The sequence below is a fragment of the Trachypithecus francoisi genome, unplaced genomic scaffold (assembly GCF_009764315.1).
Source record: "Trachypithecus francoisi isolate TF-2019V2 unplaced genomic scaffold, Tfra_2.0 Lachesis_group6, whole genome shotgun sequence".
Taxonomy (NCBI): domain Eukaryota; kingdom Metazoa; phylum Chordata; class Mammalia; order Primates; family Cercopithecidae; genus Trachypithecus; species Trachypithecus francoisi.
Window position 1 is genome coordinate 119,652,943 of NW_022681471.1, and position 17,046 is coordinate 119,669,988.

The 17,046-nt window shown below is 40.3% G+C and overlaps 1 protein-coding gene and 1 pseudogene across 1 annotated transcript in view; both read left to right on the top strand.

Moving 5' to 3' along the window:
• Positions 1–5,710: 5,710 nt before the first annotated feature.
• CLTRN (collectrin, amino acid transport regulator) overlaps positions 5,711–17,046 on the top strand; it is a 38,146-nt gene continuing 26,810 nt past the window's right edge. Inside the window, exons 1-3 of the mRNA XM_033200913.1 lie at positions 5,711–6,018; positions 6,340–6,398; positions 10,730–10,815. Coding sequence (XP_033056804.1) covers positions 5,961–6,018; positions 6,340–6,398; positions 10,730–10,815 — 203 coding nt within the window. The 5' untranslated portion in view covers positions 5,711–5,960. The remainder of the gene's footprint in view (positions 6,019–6,339; positions 6,399–10,729; positions 10,816–17,046) is intronic.
• On the top strand, positions 15,110–16,532 carry LOC117077262 (annotated as a pseudogene).

The window sequence follows — 17,046 nt, forward strand, 5'->3', positions numbered from 1 at the left end:
GGGGGTGTTTCGCAGCATCCCTGGCCTCCACCCACTAGATGCCAGTGGAAATCCTCTCTTCTGCCGTTCATGACAACTAAAAATGTCACCAGACGTTGCTAAGTGTCTCTGGAGCACAAAATCACCCCCAGCTGAAAACCACTGAGTTAAAATAGAACTTATGCACAATAGACAAAAATAGTTTGTCCCTCCATGCATCTTAACACTGACAATTTAAAGAGAATAAAATTATTTTTGCTACCTAATTATACTGAAAACACTGTATAAATTATTAATAATACAAACATCTTGATATTGGTTATTATATATATGTAGTATATCCATTTCATTACAATTTAAACAAGGATCTGATTTATTAAAATTCTACAACATTTAGAAAATCATTGAGTAGAGCCATTTAATTAAGATATTAAAACGTCCAAAGGTGTGCGTGTGTGTGTGTGTGTGTGTTTGAGACAGAGTCTTGCTCTGTCACACAGACTGGAATGTGGTGGCACAATCATGGCTCACTGCAGCCTCAATCTCCCTGGGCTCAGGTGATCCTCCTGCCTCAGCCTCCTGAGTTGCTGGGACCACAGGTGCATGCCACCAAGCCTGGCTAATTTTTGTATTTTTTGTAGAGAGGGGGTTTCGCCATGTTGTCCAGGCCTGTCTTGAACTCTTGGACTCAAGCAATCTACTTACCTACCCCTCCCAAAGTGCTGGGATTACAGGCGTGAGCCACCACACCCGGTTGCAAAAAGTGTGAAGTTTTAAAATCTTATATGAAGTTTCTATGTTCAATTATTAAAAGTTTTAATTGATTTCTTTTAATGTGTTACAGCCAGATACATTTTTGAAAATCCAATAAAAATATACAGAATAATGTCACATTTGAGATGGTTTTACAGTTTACTAATTTTAGGAGCTATATATTTACTAAATTTCTGTTTGTGATAATGAAACAAAATAACCAGGGTCAATTTTAAAAGAAACATTTGTTATCTCCACCTCTTGCTTTATTGCAGGTGAGTGGAGCCTGCATGTGCTCACATATTTATATAAATCTAGTGAACTTAACAAGGGATCTTGCATGAATCAAAAGAACGACACGTGTTTTCTTTTCATGTGATCTCATATTCTATTTGCCCCAGAGTGGTAGATCAATAGTTATATGCTCAGAAAGTGCTTTTCAAGAGTGTTGTGGAGTATAAAAAACACGGAGAAATCAATTTCGTTTTCCCATCTCAGGAGACTCAGTGCCCTTTTGTGTGGCTCATGGCAACAGTAATCTGAACTTTTAAATCTACATGCTCTAAACTCGGAACATTTGGAAGTAAATAGTAACATATTCAGAATGATTGAAACTGCTTTATTTGTCATCATTACCATGGTTACTAATAAATTATGAAGCTCCCATATGTGAAATTGCCGAAATGAGCATTTTATGAAGCAATTTACACATATATGAAGGCTCTGGAAACTTACTACTTAAAATTTGTACATTAAGACAAGCACTATATTTGTGCAAGACTTTGAAAAGTGTAAGAAAATATGGTATGTTGAGAGGCAAGAACCCTAGTATCTAGTTGTATTTTCCATTTATTTTACTGAGATCTCCATCAAACTATTTAGCAATGAATTTGTTACAGTATGTAACCAATATAAATAAGATTTATGAATCAAAAAACAAAGAATTGCAAATTATATCCAAGATCTTCTTCTTTGATTAAACAACAAAATAGATAATATAATTGAAATGAGAAAATTAATATACGTATTAGAAAATATAAAGAGAACATAGCAACAAAAGTAGATATTTTGTGGGAAATATTCTATAAAGTCCATGAGAATACTAGAAAATCTTAACAGAATATTTTCTTGGAAATTGTGAACAGCCGAAATGGACTCAGAAAGAGGTATAAAACCTGAAATAAATGATCATGTAAGAAGTGAAAAAGTTTTGAAGAACTCTTCCTCTAAAACACACATGGTCCAGATTCTTCATCTGTAAACTCTTTATTTCTTATACATTATACGTATTTCTAAACATAGACAATGTTAGAAATCTTTCTGTATGATTTTCAAGACGGTAAAGGCTAGGAAAAAAAAACTTTCAAGAATCAGCACTTGAAAAGGAACCTACGTGATATTCTTTTAAGAAAATAGGTTTAAAAACCAGAGGGGAAAAACCAGGAATTAATTCCAGCAGCATGCTAAAAATAAATTTTTAAAATGTTTTATCTAAGAATTGAATCAATGTGAGAAATGTATTAATGTAGTACACCAAATGGTAAAAGTTTTAATAGTGTAAAGGCAGTTGATAAAATGCAACACCAATTACTGAGGAAAATAATTTTTTGTAATTACAAATATAATGCTTTTATCCCATGACACATCATTTTTAAAGCCACTTGCCAGATGCTATGGAGTAGCAGCATTCCCATTAGAGGAAAGAAGACGACAATGGTGCATCTTATTCCCATCATTATATTACTTTGTTCTGATAGTGCCACTGCAATGAGAAAAAACAACATCCCACAAGAACATAGAAAGAGATCCAAGGCTAAGGAAGGCACATTCTAACTATGAAAATATATTAGCATTGGTCATCCATTCTGGTAGTAGTATGGATGTTTTCTGCTTTTTTTTTTTGCTTCTCTATATTGTCTATACAGAATTTCTATTGCTTTTTTCAATCATTTTTAAAATGAGAAAACAAATATTGAGAAATCATAATGAAATAAGAAGAGATTATCTTCCCTTTTCAGATGAATGGCTTACATTGACTAAAACTCAATATTTCACTGTCTTCGATTCTAGTTACACAGATGACTAAAAGCTTATGAAGAAATTGGTCACTTTTAAGAAATGCAAGACTAAAGGAAAGCTGAAGCAGACTTCTATGTTTCTACTCTAGCAGCTGAGGCAGGAGGGTTGCTTGAGCCCAGGAGATCGCGGCTGCACTGAGCTAAGATGGTGCCACTGCACTCCAGCCTGGGCGTCACAGCAAGATCCTGTCTCTATAAAAACAACAATAACAAACAACAACAAAACACAGTTAAGTTCAACGAAGATGACAAAGCTGCATAATAGCATGACCCCAGTTTTGTTTTTAAGAAGAAATATACATATATTTACACACAAAAGAAAGCACAAGGCAGAAAGGTATATTCCAAATATTTAGAAAACATTAACATTGGTCATTCGTTGACACTGGTGGAATTACAGGTGATTTCTACTTTTCTCCTTGTGCTTCTTTGTATTTTCTAAAAAGAATTTCTATTGCTCTTTTTAAAAAGATGATGCAACAAACATTGAGAAACCATCATTCAAAAGAGATTGTCTTCTCAAATGAATGACTTACACTAAGACCCAGTGTTCTATTGTCTTCAACCCTAGTTACATAGATGACTAAGTAAAAGCCAAAGAAAGCCACTTGATACTTTTATGAAGTGTAAGGCTAAAGGAAAACTGAAGCAGATTTCTTATTTCTCATTTATTTGTTTATTTTTGAGATGGAGTCTCGCTCTGTTGCCCTGGCTGGAGGGCAGTGGTGCAATCTCGGCTCACTGCAGCCTCCGCCTCCCGGGTTCAAGCAGTTCTCTGCCTCAGCCTCCCGAGTAGCTGGGACTACAGGCGCCTGCCACCACGCCCGGCTGATTATTTGTACTTTTAGTAGGGATGGGATTTCACCATCTTGGCCAGGCTAGTCTTGAACTCATGACCTCATGATCCACCTGCGTTGGCCTCCCAAAGTGCTGGGATTACAGTTGTGAGCCACTGTGCCTGGCCGCTGAAGTAGGTTTCTATGTCCTTAGCATAGCTTTCTTCCTTGATGTAAGTAAAATGCTTTGTTATAATCTCTATGTGTATTGACTTTTCCTTCCCATGATGACTTTATCTAGTTTAACGTTTCCCAAGATGACTTCATCTAGTCTAGTTTTATTTTTTTCAGATATTAGCTAGGTGAACTCTTCCTTCTGGAAATTTCCACTGCACCTAATACAATGACATTGCTAGGATGGCTGCACTAACTTGTGGCTGCCTCTCCTTTTAGTACAGCTTTTCCTGACTCCGTGTCCTTGAAACTGAGGTGAAAGAGATGAGAAAAAGCTTCCTCAGCTGGATTTAGCTGATGGACGTGGGTCCTTTACAATAAAATACCACCCTTACAAGGAAGGAGAAATGATGTGTTTCTCAAAGTGCTGCAGAAGTCTCATTGTTGATATTTTCCTCATTGTTGCTTTGGAAATTCAGTGTTTCTATTTAATACCAGAGTCACCCAATCTAATTCTGCCATTCATGATTTTTGAGGAACAGGGTGGAATTTGGGGACTGAATTTATGAAGAGGCAGAACGGTAGAGAGGAAAGCCCTGACATCAACCTCTGGGCGGGGCATTGATTGGCATCTGTGGAATGCCCACCGGGGAAAGATTCTTTTACACTCTTATCTTAATTCTCAGAGCATCTCTGAGGTTTTGTTGCAACTTCAGCATTCTTTTTTAACTTTTATTTTAGGTTCAGGGGTACATGTGCAAGTGTGTTATATAGGTAAATTGTGTGTCATGGGAGTTTGGCGTACAGATTATTTTGTCACCCAGATAATAAGCATAGTATTCGATAGGTAGTTTTTCGATCCTCTCCCTCCTCCCACCCTCTACCGTCAAGTAGGTCCCTGTGTCTGTCGTTCCCTTCTTTGTGTCCATGTGTACTCAAGGTTTAGCTCCCACTTATCAGTGAGACTATGTGGTATTTGGTCAATTCCAGTTTTGACCAATGATGACCAGAGACACAGAGCAGTTGGGTGTAGTGGAGACAGGGTTCAAGTGTAAGTCAACCCAGCTGGTAAAGTGACACCCATCCCACTCATCCCATTGCTGCCAATGACTTCAACGCTGGAGCCTCAGTTCCCTCCCATGTGAGATGATGATAACAACAATTGTGAAGTGTCTGAGGATTAGAGAAATCACCCAGTGAAGGTACTTCAGAGTCGGTAACTTTTAATTACTGTTGTGTTGCTGTACTGACCAATGTAGCCAGTAGCCACTTGTGCCTACTTAAATTAAATTAAACAAAAATTCCATTTCTCAGCAACACTAGCTCCATTTCCGGTACTCAATGGCCTCCTACCTCTACTACCTATCATATTGGATGGCACAGATACAGAGCATTCCCATTGACACAGAATGTCCCTTGGACAGTGCTGCTGTGTATCATTAATTTTGATTTAATTCAAGTGCCAGACCTCAGGGGTAAACACAATCATTCCCTATGTGTGAATGTGCAGGTACATGTGCAGTTTTGTTATATAGGTAAATTGTGTGTCACGGGAGTTTGGCGTACAGATTATTTTGTCATCCAGATAACAAGCATAGTATTCCATAGGTAGTTTTTCGATCCTCTCCCTCCTCCCACCCTCTACCCTCAAGTAGGTGAGAGGAAGCTCTGAAGCTCTCCTGGGATGCTCACCCGCTGTGGTGAGAGTCAGGTGAGGCCCTTCGCTGAAGGGCACCCTTTGTTTACCAGAGAGAAAGGAGTCACGTTTGCTTCCTGAATGAAGATAGTCTGTCTATGAACCAGGTATCTCAGCCTCGAAAAGGTGAGAAGTGCATGCCAAGGAAACCTCTAGACAGGACTCAATTCTTCCCATCATACACCTAACCAGAGAATTGCAGAAGGGGTCAGGGGAGAATTCCAACTTTGAGTCAGCAAAGGAGACATTCTTTTGAGGTAGAGTCAGGGTGGGGAAAACAACTAATCCGTTTTCCAAACAGGTTTTCATAAATAACTGACAGGAGATGGGCTGTTTTTATGGAAGTATTAACCCAAATGATGGGTGTTAATCATTAAACCTTTTAGGTGGTGGCTCGCTTGTTTCTCTGATATTCTAATCCGGGTCACAGAATGGCTAAGGCAGATTTAAGTGCAGCGTGGATTTTTTTTTCTCACTTTGCCTTGTGTTTTCCACCCTGAAAGAATGTTGTGGCTGCTCTTTTTTCTGGTGACTGCTATTCATGCTGAACTCTGTCAACCAGGTATGTAGCCTTGAAACTTACAAACAGATGAACAGTTTTCTACATGTTTGACAAGTCGTTGACTGAAAGAACTCTTTATTTTTCTAAATCTGCAGACATGTTGTGGCTTGAAAGTTGGGGTGGTGAGTGTTTAATGAGTTTGAAAGAAAATATTAAACCGTCTAAGATGATTTAGGTTAAACTTCCAGGAGTATTTGGGGCAGTTTAATTGTAGTTCTGTGTTCCATTAGTTTGAGTTGCATTACATATTAGGATTTTTCAGACTCTGTTTTGGCAGATCTTAATTATCATATACTGCTCTTTCTTTTTTCTTTCTGGCAGGTGCAGCAAATGCTTTTAAAGTGAGACTTAGTATCAGAACAGCTCTGGGAGATAAAGCAGTAAGTGGAGCACCTGAGTGTTCTTTTAAAATTTTGTTTGCTAATAACACTGTGCTTTCTCTAATAATGGGCCTGTCTGCATAGTTACCTTAATCTTGAATAAATTATTTCTAAAGACCTCAAATCTGATCTTCTCTTAAAGATAGATTATAGAATAATATGAATTTTTAATAAAGTAGGTTCGCCTAAAGTATTTAATCGGTGGTGTATGCTAGACAATATGTGAAGTTTTGTGCCACACAAAACAACTTAAAAAACCAGCATCTCAACTCGGGATAGTGAAGCCAAGTGGCCTGAGTCAGTCGCTCAGGTCTAGACTGGGTCTACTCCTCACCGTTGTGGTCATTTGAATTTTGTTAGCCTCGATTTTCTACTCATTGAAAAGAAGGGATGGTTCTACCCACATAAAGTCTTTCATAGCACAAAAAATTTCCAATTCGAACATGAAGTTTCTTCAATTATTCTCAATTATCAAAGTAACATATGAAATATATGCTTATGAAATAGAAGTTTAAAAACTAGTCATAGGGCCCATGTGGCTATAGGAATGGTGAAGATCATTGAATTAAAAAGACAGTATTGTCTAATTCTAGTTTCAGTTTCCCAGTGTGGTCTGCAAAATTTTTTCCCCAATAGAAGTTGGTGTTAAGATGTCTCAGGCTGGAAACAGAAAAAAGAGTGCTAAAGAAACTTAGAGGTATTCTGTTTGCAGGCTAATTCATCAATTTGTTATTTTATTATTTACTCAATGGGTAATGATTGTTACAACAGCCAGCATTTATTGAGAACTTATCTTACTTTCTAGTTGGGGCTCTTCTAAGCACCTTACTCCTATCAAATCATGTAGCCCTCACAACAGTGCTTTGAGGAAGGTAGTAGTACAGGTATTCATATTCCCACTGAATGGATGGGAAAACTGAGGTTCAAAGAAATTAAGTGACATGCTCAATATTTCAGGTCATCAAGTGGCAGAAGTGAGATTTGAGCCCAGGCAGTCTGAGTGCAGAATACATTGTCTCTACTAGTGTGCATGGTTGGCCATCCCAGTATCCTCTAATAGCAGGTACCACGCTGAATGCTGGGATGTAATGGTGATTAAGGCTTGACTTTACCCTTGTGGAGCTTATAGTAGTAGTAGAATTGGTCATCTATTAAATATTCAGTAAACCAAATGCAAATGTGCAGTCTTGACAAGTATTACGGGAAGAAGTACAAGGGCACTTCGACTTTGTCAAGGGCCACAATACCTGGCACTTACTGTGACGTCTGAAGCATGAGTTGAAGTGAACCAGGAAATGAAAGAAGGAAAGGCAGAGGGAACAGCATTTGCAAAGGTTTATCACAGGAAGGATCTTGGTGAGAGTAAAGGTTAGAAAGAGGGCAGAAATATCTGGAATTGGGGCAATGAGGAGGAACATGGCAGGTGATAAGCTTAGAGAGAGAGGAGCGGAAGGCCAAGGAATATGTGGGCTGTGTTAGGGAGTTTCGTTTTGAGATGTAGGGAGTGTTCAAGAGCATCAAATGCTGTTGAAAGGCCAAGCCAGAAAGCGACTGAAAAATGCTGATTGTGTTAGACAACGTGGAGGTCGATGGTGATTTTAGAAAGAGCTCTTTTCATGGAGTGGAGTTGCTGGAAGACAGGTAGTGGGAAGTTAAAAAATAAATGAGTGGTGAACATGTTGAAACAGATATGTGGACAACTCCTGGGAGAATTTTGGCTGTGAAGGGCAGGAAAGAGACAGCAGTAGGTAGAAGAAAGGAAGACTGAGTAAAGTGGTTTGTTTTTGCTGTTGCGTTAATGGGAAAGCGTTGAGCTTGTTAAAAGACAATGAACAGACTCCAGTCAGAGTTAAATACACAGAAAGGAGGGGAGCTGATATTGTTTAGATCTGAGAAGGGCAGAGGAGAAGCATTCCTAATATAAGTGACGGAAATGACCACTGATAGGCATAGTTCTGTCTGGCACTTCAGGAGAGGAGGTGGCTAAGACGTGTCTATGGAGGAAGTGTTGTATCTTGATGTCAGGAGGATGGGAGAGTTGAAATTGATGAGATATATCTATAAATTATGAAGCAAAACCATTTAATGAGAGTGAGGTTTGAAGGAAAACTTTGGAAAAAATGGTAAAAAAAAAAAAAGCATTGGCCATCAGTTCTCTCTCTAGAGAGAGGTTTGAAATAGTTATGTGACCCATGAGAAAGAGAACTGGTGGTAAAACCTTAGGGATTACCAGGCAATTTGGGGATAGGTCATCATGAATTTAGAGTTCAACCAGCTAACCTTGTTTTGTAATTTTCTCTAGTTATGCCAATAACTTACCTAAAATATGAGGTTAGCCATGGTTTGAGTGTTCTTAGATGTGTGCAAAAAGCAAGGTGAGCTGGGGCATTTAAGGTCCTGGCACGTGTTATTGAAATGAGGAACCAAGGAATCTGAACTGGTAGATAAATATATGCAATTAACTTGTACCACCTGGTCTGTGAAGCCACACGTGGAATATAAAGATGTGTTCAGTTTCACATTGAGCACCTATTATGTGACATTAAAATGCAGTATTTAACATCTGCGTGTGAGAAAAGTGATTTTTCCATTTCCATTTTCTGTTGTTGTTGTTGTTGTTGTTGTTGTTGGAGACAGGGTCTCACTCTGTCATCCAGGCTGGAGTGCGGTGGCATGATCTTGGCTCACTGCAACCTCCACTTCCCAGGTTCAAGCAATCTTCCTGCCTTAGCCTCCTGAGTAGCTGGGACCACAGGCACATGCCACCACGCCCGGCTAATTTTTTTTTTGGTAGAGATGGTGTTTCACTATGTTGCCCAGGCTAGTCTTGAGCTCCTGGGCTCAAGTGATCCACCCATCTTGACCTTCAAAGTGTTACAGGCTTGAGCCTCCACTCCTGTCCCCCTTTTCTGTTCTTTATGGTAGCATCTTACAGCAGAGTTCTATAAAGTGGTACTGAAGGAGAAAACGGTGAAGTGGAAGAAGCAACTGAAGAAAGTTTAAGGTTCTATGTTACAGAGGCCAAGGCAGGAGGATCGCTTAAGGCCACACATTTGAGACCAGCCTGGACAGCAAGACCCCATCCCTCCTCCTTTCCAAAAAAAGAATATGTTATGAAAATATTTAGGAGAAAGGAAAAAGTACAGCACAGTCATAAACCTTATCCAGAGAAGATAACTGAGTAATACAGTTTTTGTTGTTGTTATTTAGGAGTCATTTGTTTTTACTTACTATCCTCACTGCCACCAAAGAGGAGAAAGGCAGTAACGGAAAAATATGTTTCCCTATCCCAGAGTGAAACTCCAATCCTGACAATGTCCTTGTGATATACCAACCCACACCATCACCAAGTTCTTCCCCTCAGCTTTTGCCACTTTCTCCCTTCCTGCTTCTGCTTTAGTTGCTACCTTCCTTGGTGGTCCTTAAACAGCTCAGTTTTGTGTTTTTTTTTTTTGCCTCACGCTTTTTGCATTTGCTGCATTAAGGAGCAGAGTGAGTCAAATATACTATATTAATTTGCTAGGGTTGCCATAACGGAGTAACACAGACTGGGTGCCTTACACAACGGAAATTTATTTTCTCTCAGTTCTGGAAGTCAAGATGTCATAGGGTTGGTTCCTTCTGAGGGCTGTGAGGGAAGGATCTGTTCCAGGCCTCTCTCTTTGGCCTGTATGTAGATGGCCGTCTTTTCTCTGTGTCTTCATATCATCTTCCCTCTGTGTCCAGATTTCCTCTTCTGAGGACATCAATCATAGTGGATTAGGGCCCACTCCAACAACTTCATTTTAACTTAATCACCACTGCAAAGACCCTGTCTCCAAATAGAGTTAAATTCTGAGGTATTGCAAGTTAGGACTTCAACATGAAATTTTTTTGGTGAGGACAAAATTCAGCCCATAATATGCACACACATTCAAGTTTCTGGCTATGAAAATTTTTTAAAAATTGTACTAATGTTAATAAAGGCAACTGGGAGGGAGTTTATGAGGGAAAAGAGAAAGGGAGGAAGGAAATGAAAATGGACTATATATGACCAGGGTGAAATGTCCAAATGCCCTATTTGTTGGCTGGCTACTGATGCTGCAGGTTCTTAGGAAGATAGTGCAACAGCAGATACACCAAACTTAGAATGTCCAAGAAACCCTACCCCAAACATCATGGGGATATAATTTATCGTGGTCTCCAGTATCTAATGTATGAGAAAGTGGTGTGTGTGTGTGTGTGTGTGTGTGTGTGTGTAGCGAGAGAGAGAGAGGGAGAACCACTGTGGGTACATTTAGAACCAGTGGACCATATTTGCCCGCATACACTTTGTTTTCCTTCTCTTTCAGTATGCCTGGGATACCAGTGAAGAATATCTCTTCAAAGCGATGGTAGCTTTCTCCATGAGAAAAGTTCCCAACAGAGAAGCAACAGAGTAAGCAAATAATGAGAAATCTTAACTGATTATTTACAGTATTATTTGAGATAGTGCATTATTTCAAACCTTGATCTTGAAAATAATTTATTAAGCTAATTTTTCGAAGGGATTCACATTTTTACTAAACTTAAAAATAACTTTTATAATCTAACTCATAGTTTATATCATGTTCCTACAATGCTCTTTGTTTGATAGGTAATATGAAGATAAATATCCCTCAAAATTGCAGGTATATATCCTAAGCTTTCTACATTCCTGTTGTGTGTGTGTATATACATATATGTATATATAATTTTTCTTGCAGATCGATACCAAAGAATTTTACTCTTATTTTGAAAATAACCTAAGTGTGTATAAGTTCTTTCCACTCTTGGTATTTATCATAGTACCTTGTTTATTTTCTTAAAAGCACTTAATATGACTTTTAATAATTTTATATTTTTGTCTATTCTTCTGGAGGAATCTTCTCTATGATGTTTCCTTCTTTCTCTATTTGTGGTGAGGGTAACATTCCTGGTCTGTCTCTATTCCCTTCTTCACTCCTCTGCTTGAGAGGTAAAATGACTTATGTGATTGGTGAGCTGCAAGGAGAACCTGGGCGTGGGTTCCTTTCTTCTTATGAGGTAGCCGTCCCCAAATGATAGCAGGCATCTCTCGTGCAACTCCCTAGCTAAGTACAGAACCAGGCCCTGCATGCACAGGTACATACACCCTAAGGCTGTACTTGCGGTTTGCAGCTGAGGAGCGTTTAGATTAGTAGGTGCCATGTTATTTGGGGGGTTAAATATTGTGTATGTTACTCCAGTACAGGACAATACCTGCCTCAGTTATGCTCTACTTGAGACAATGGAGGTGAATATATTTATTTCAGGATTTTTTTTAAATTAGGAAGAAAATTTGCCTGCTGATTAAAGTCATATCCTCCAAACTAGCCTTTTATTTTGGTCTTCCATCTGTACAATGTTTTGTCTTCATTCTATAATAATTCAAGGCCCAGTATAGATGATTACTATTAATTGGTCTCCCTCACATCCATAATATCTGATGCATGGGATATGAATATAAAGAATGAAACAGAAGAGTGGAGTTTGAGGGAGCAGAATGAACACATACATATTTGTGTATACCCACATGTGTATTTTTAATATATATATTTTAAATAGCATATTAACATGATTTAAAAAATGAAAAGAAGGTATATAATAAAACAAAGCTTTGCCCTAAGTTCTACTCCTGTTTTGTAGATCTTAAAATTATATATATTGTACTTCATGCCATTAAACTGCAGCATTCTTTCACAACTATTTATAATAACTTTTTTCAATAAAAATAAGGTGATTACATTACAAAAAATTGAACAGAAAAAAAATAAGAAGAAAAGCCACTGGTTATCTCACAATGGTAACCCTTAAATATTCTCTTTGTATTTTCTTCTAGCCCTTCTTGTAAGCAAGTTTTATACATTGCTGTGTTCATAGCACTGTTAGTTCCTTTAAATGATCACATTTCACCTAGTACATGACTAAGTTAAATTAAGTGTTTCCATTCTTAGGAAAATTTAATTTAAATATATAACATTTCAGATTGATTCTTGGGAGTTTACTTTAAAATATCTTCCTTCAGAATCTGGAGCATTGTAGGAGTCTATGAATATCTGATCTAGTTTATTTGAAAGGTTGTTTGACTTACAGCTGGGCACTGAGGCTGGGTGCAGTGGCTCACACCTCCAATCCCAAAACTTTGGGAGGCCGAGGCAGGTAGATCACTTGAGCCCAGGAGTTCGAAACCAGCCTGGGCAACATGGGCAACCTGGTGAAACCTCATCTCTACAAAAAATGCAAAAATTAGCTAAGCATGGTGGCACACACCTATAGTCCCAGCTACTTGGGAGGCTGAGATCACTTGAGCCCAGGAGTTTGAGGCTGCGGTGAACTATGATGGTGCCACTGCACTCCAGCCTGGGTGACAGAGTGAGACTCTGTCTCAAAAAAAAAAAAAAAAAAAAAAAAAAGAATTGGGTACACTGGATATATATTGGGTTGGTGCAAAAGTAATTGTAGTTTTTGCCATTGAAAGTAATGGCACCTTCAACAAAAGTAGAAGCTTTTGTTGCCAGTGTCAGTTGTAAAAATCAAAACTGCAAAACTAGACTGAGGATCTGTACACATTTTTCTGTAAAGAGTCAGGCAGTATGAGTCCTGGTGATACTGCTATCAAGGGGATGAATTGACAAGCGAGATGTGTTTAAGATGCAATTCAGCTGCTGGCCTGGATTCCACATGCACTGCCATGTTGGAAGCTGCACCCCTACATGAAGAGCTATGGAAAGGGCACCACATAATGCAAGATTGGATTGAAATAGCTTTGCGGAGAGGCTGCTTCTCTTCAGTGTGGCAGGTGGATGGAAGACACCAGTAGCTTGGCATATGGGTTAAGTTTTAAAGCTGCCTTCCAGAAATCTTTTGGTGCCAATGTGGGCAGACTGAAGGAGTGTGGCAAATATTCCTTTCCAGGATAGCTTCAGGATTCAAGTTTTGGGGACTGGCTGTTTATTGTCTCCCCCTGCCCACCATTGTTTATCCACTAATATTGCAGAAAACTGTAAAGTACAAAGAATAAACCAAATCACATGAATTAAAAACAAAGATATTCAAGTAATTAACAGAATAATGAATAGTCTCACTTTCATCCCACCTTTTACCCAGGGCGATATCTACAACATCTCTTACATCAAGTTTGATCACCACCAATGATACAAAGCTCATTGTCTCCTGAGCATGCCTCTTCCTATTTGGAAACATACAATTGGCGTATACTTACAGTAGAAGCTTGCTTGGCTATGAAAAAGGAAGTGATGTCTAGTTGGAGAGCTGATCTGGTCCAGTTACCATTACCGCAGGCAGGCAATGGAAGAGAAGCCAGGGATTCCCTAAGAGGATCAGAGAGGATTAGGGTGTGGGCTTGCAGAGAGGGCTGTGGCATTTCCACTCCCTTAGGACTTGAACAGGGCTGGAAATGGGTTCCTGTGCAGATTCCCCAGTGCAGCCAGCCAGGGTGTTGACAACTGAGTTCATGCTGATGAGTTGGTCCCCATTCCTTACGAGTGATGATGTGTTTGGAGTGATATTTTTGTTTGCATCCCTGCCCACCTCAAGTCAGGTAGAGAAGTGCTCATAGAGGATACATTTGTCTTTAAGAAGGGAGACTGGCATATTATTTTCTGGAGGGATGCTCCCCAACTTACAGACATTCTCAGGACCCCCTCAAGTTGCCACTACAGTAGCAGTAGCTGGAGTTCTAGAGAATATGATGGTGTCCCTAGCAACTGAGAGTGTGCCTGGAACAGAAACTGGTGGCTACCTCTTAGCCAGAGAAGTCTCATAGTGGAAGGCTGGCTTGAGCGCCTGTAACTGGGGAGAGAGAGAGAGCAGTTTTCTGAGCAGTCTGTACTTGAATGTATTCCTGGGGCCAAGCAGAGGCTTTGGAAGGGAACAGGATGGAGTCATTGCCTGTTAGGCCCACGTCCTTAAGTGAGACAGGGCAAAACAAGGCAGCAGAGTGAGGCTGGAGGTGTACACCCCTGGAGGCAGAGCCGAGATGGGGTGGAGGAAGTCGGTCAGAGCATGTCACCCATGTCGGGAAGATGCAGTGCAGAGGTCCTGGGAGGGGCCCCTGAAGGCCCGACAGGAGCATTCTGAGTGGAGAGCATCTGGATTCCCACCACCACAGAGGACCCTTCACAGCAGGGGGAACCACAAGGGCCCTGGTTCAGGAAGAAGAATTTGGCCTTTCCTTGTCTATCTCACACCCCCATCATCTTGCTTTCCTGTCCCTAAGCGAGGAGAATGAAGCATGGGGGAGGGGAGCACAGGCAGGGAGGGAGTGGAGCCCGGAGCAAATGGCGGGAGCCTGCCACTCAGGTCCCTGCTCTGGCCAGAACTGCTTGAAGGAGAGCAGCTGTAGGTGAGAGGCAGGAAGGCAGCTTTGGTTAGACTGGCCTGGATGCCTTAGTAGCCGGAAGTGACAGGAAAGCCACACCATCTGCCCCAGATGCTGTCAATAGGCGAGGAAGAAGGAGCTGACAGAGTGCCCAAAAGGAACAGTGTGAGCAACATCAACCTCTTCCTTCACTGCTGTCCATGAGGCCAGCCTGTGGAACTATGTTGCTGTGGCTGAAGCCACAGGATCAAGTGACTTCTGCTGAAAGCCTGCTATGTGCTGGGCACTGAGATTCGAATGAGGGCTAAGACCAGGTCCCACGCTGCACCAGGCCCACACCCAAGAACCTAGCCCTGGTAGACATTGTAGAAAGATAGACCAAATGTGACAGCAACAAGACAACTCTTTCAAAATCATCATTCACAGTTTCTGATATTAAATGCTTTTTTTGCTATTGCTGTATTTTTTTTTAGAAGCAGAATGGGAGATAGATGGAAAAATGAAGTTAAGAGAAAGCTCTGGTTTCATTAGTTGAGGTTACTTGAGGTTTTCCTGGAACTTGGATTGAAGATGGCAACCAAGTGTTTTCAACTGTTTACAATGTGATTTAGGCCAGATTTACTAAAACAGTTTCACAGGAATTTTAAAATGTTGAAAGGAATTTCTAAGGAAGCTATAATCTAATCCAAAGTTTAGTCTAATTCGCAGGTCAACTGGAAAGTTAATATGCCTAGTTTATTCAAACATCAACTTTTAGGTAATTTATCATTTTTAGCAAGAAAGGTAAAGTCTAACTCAGGCAAGGCTTTCTCTTTCTGAGTTAAATGGTGTAGGACATGTAATGGATTTCTCCTTCTGCCTAATTATTCAAGGATAAGTCTTGTGATCTAAAAAGGAACAACGTGCTGTTGTATCCACGGTAAGGGGATTAACGGTCTTGTGCTTGTAAAACAGCAGCCCAGCGCCTATTTAGTCCTTTTGATTTCCAGAAACAAGAGCCAGATTCTTACCACTCTTTGGAAGCAATGGCCTGTCTGGCGCCATTGATGGAAAATGGCAGTGGAGCCAATTCTTAGAGAAACCTTCAGACCAGGGCTTTCCACACTTGAGGAAAAAGAGTAAACATTTTTACCTCTTTTTCATGATTTGCTGAAAGAAGTCACTTATGTATGAATTAATATAATTTCTTGGTAAAAAAGTTTGGTCAAAATGATTATTAAAGTGAATTCAAATAATTCCACCAGCCCACTGGCTGCTCTGAAAAGCCATATTTGCATTGTTTCTGGGTTTGGCTTCCAACTTGCTGCAGCCACACCTGCGCTTCTTGGACTCTACATTATTGCCAGTCCCCAAACTCTCGGTTTCTTCTTAGTCCACTGCATTGGTCACTGGTGTGCCCCCACCATATCAGATGCAACTGTGGACACCAGCTGCAAGATCATCACCAAGATCTTAGAAGAGAGAAGTTGTGGAGGAGGCAGAGGAGGGAAGAGATGGTCCCGGTAGTGGGAACGCTAATGAGGAAAATGGGAAGCAGGAGGCTGACAGTGAGGTAGAAGGATAGGAAGAATATGGGGAGGAAGAGGAAGAAGAAGAAGGTGATGGTGAGGAACAGGATGAAGATAAAGATGAGGCAGCTGAGGCTGCTATGGGAAAATGGGCAGTTGAAGATGCTGAGGATGACAATGTTGATACCAAGAAGCAGAAGACTGATGAAGATGACTAGACTGCAAAAAAGGAAAAGTTAAATTTAAAAAAAAAGGAAAAAGAGAAAAGGCCACCGTGATCCATTCACCCTGTCTCAGAATCTAAGTGAAGTCATCTTTAAGTAGAGAGACCTGCCAGGCAACGCCACCTTCAGGTGACAAGCACTCTTCAGCACCCAACCCAAACCACAATAATTTGCAACAGGGGAGGAAAAAAAAGAACCCAAACTTCCAAAGCCCAGCTTTTTTCCTTAAAAGTACTTTAAGATAAAAATTTGTTCCTATTTTTTATTTACATTGTTTATTTATTTATTTATTCATTTTGAGATGGAGTCTCACTCTGTCACCCAGGGTGGAGTGCAGTGGCGCTATCTTGGCTCACTGCAACCTCCACCTCCTTGGTTAAAGCAATTCTCCTGCCTCAGCCTCCCAAGTAGCTGGGATTACAGGCGCCTGCCACAACACCTGGCTAATTTTTGTATTTTTAGTAGAGACGGGGTTTCACCATGTTGGCCAGGCTGTCTCGAACTCCTGACCTCAGGTGATCTGCCTGCCTCAGCCTTGAGAGTCCTGGGATTACAGG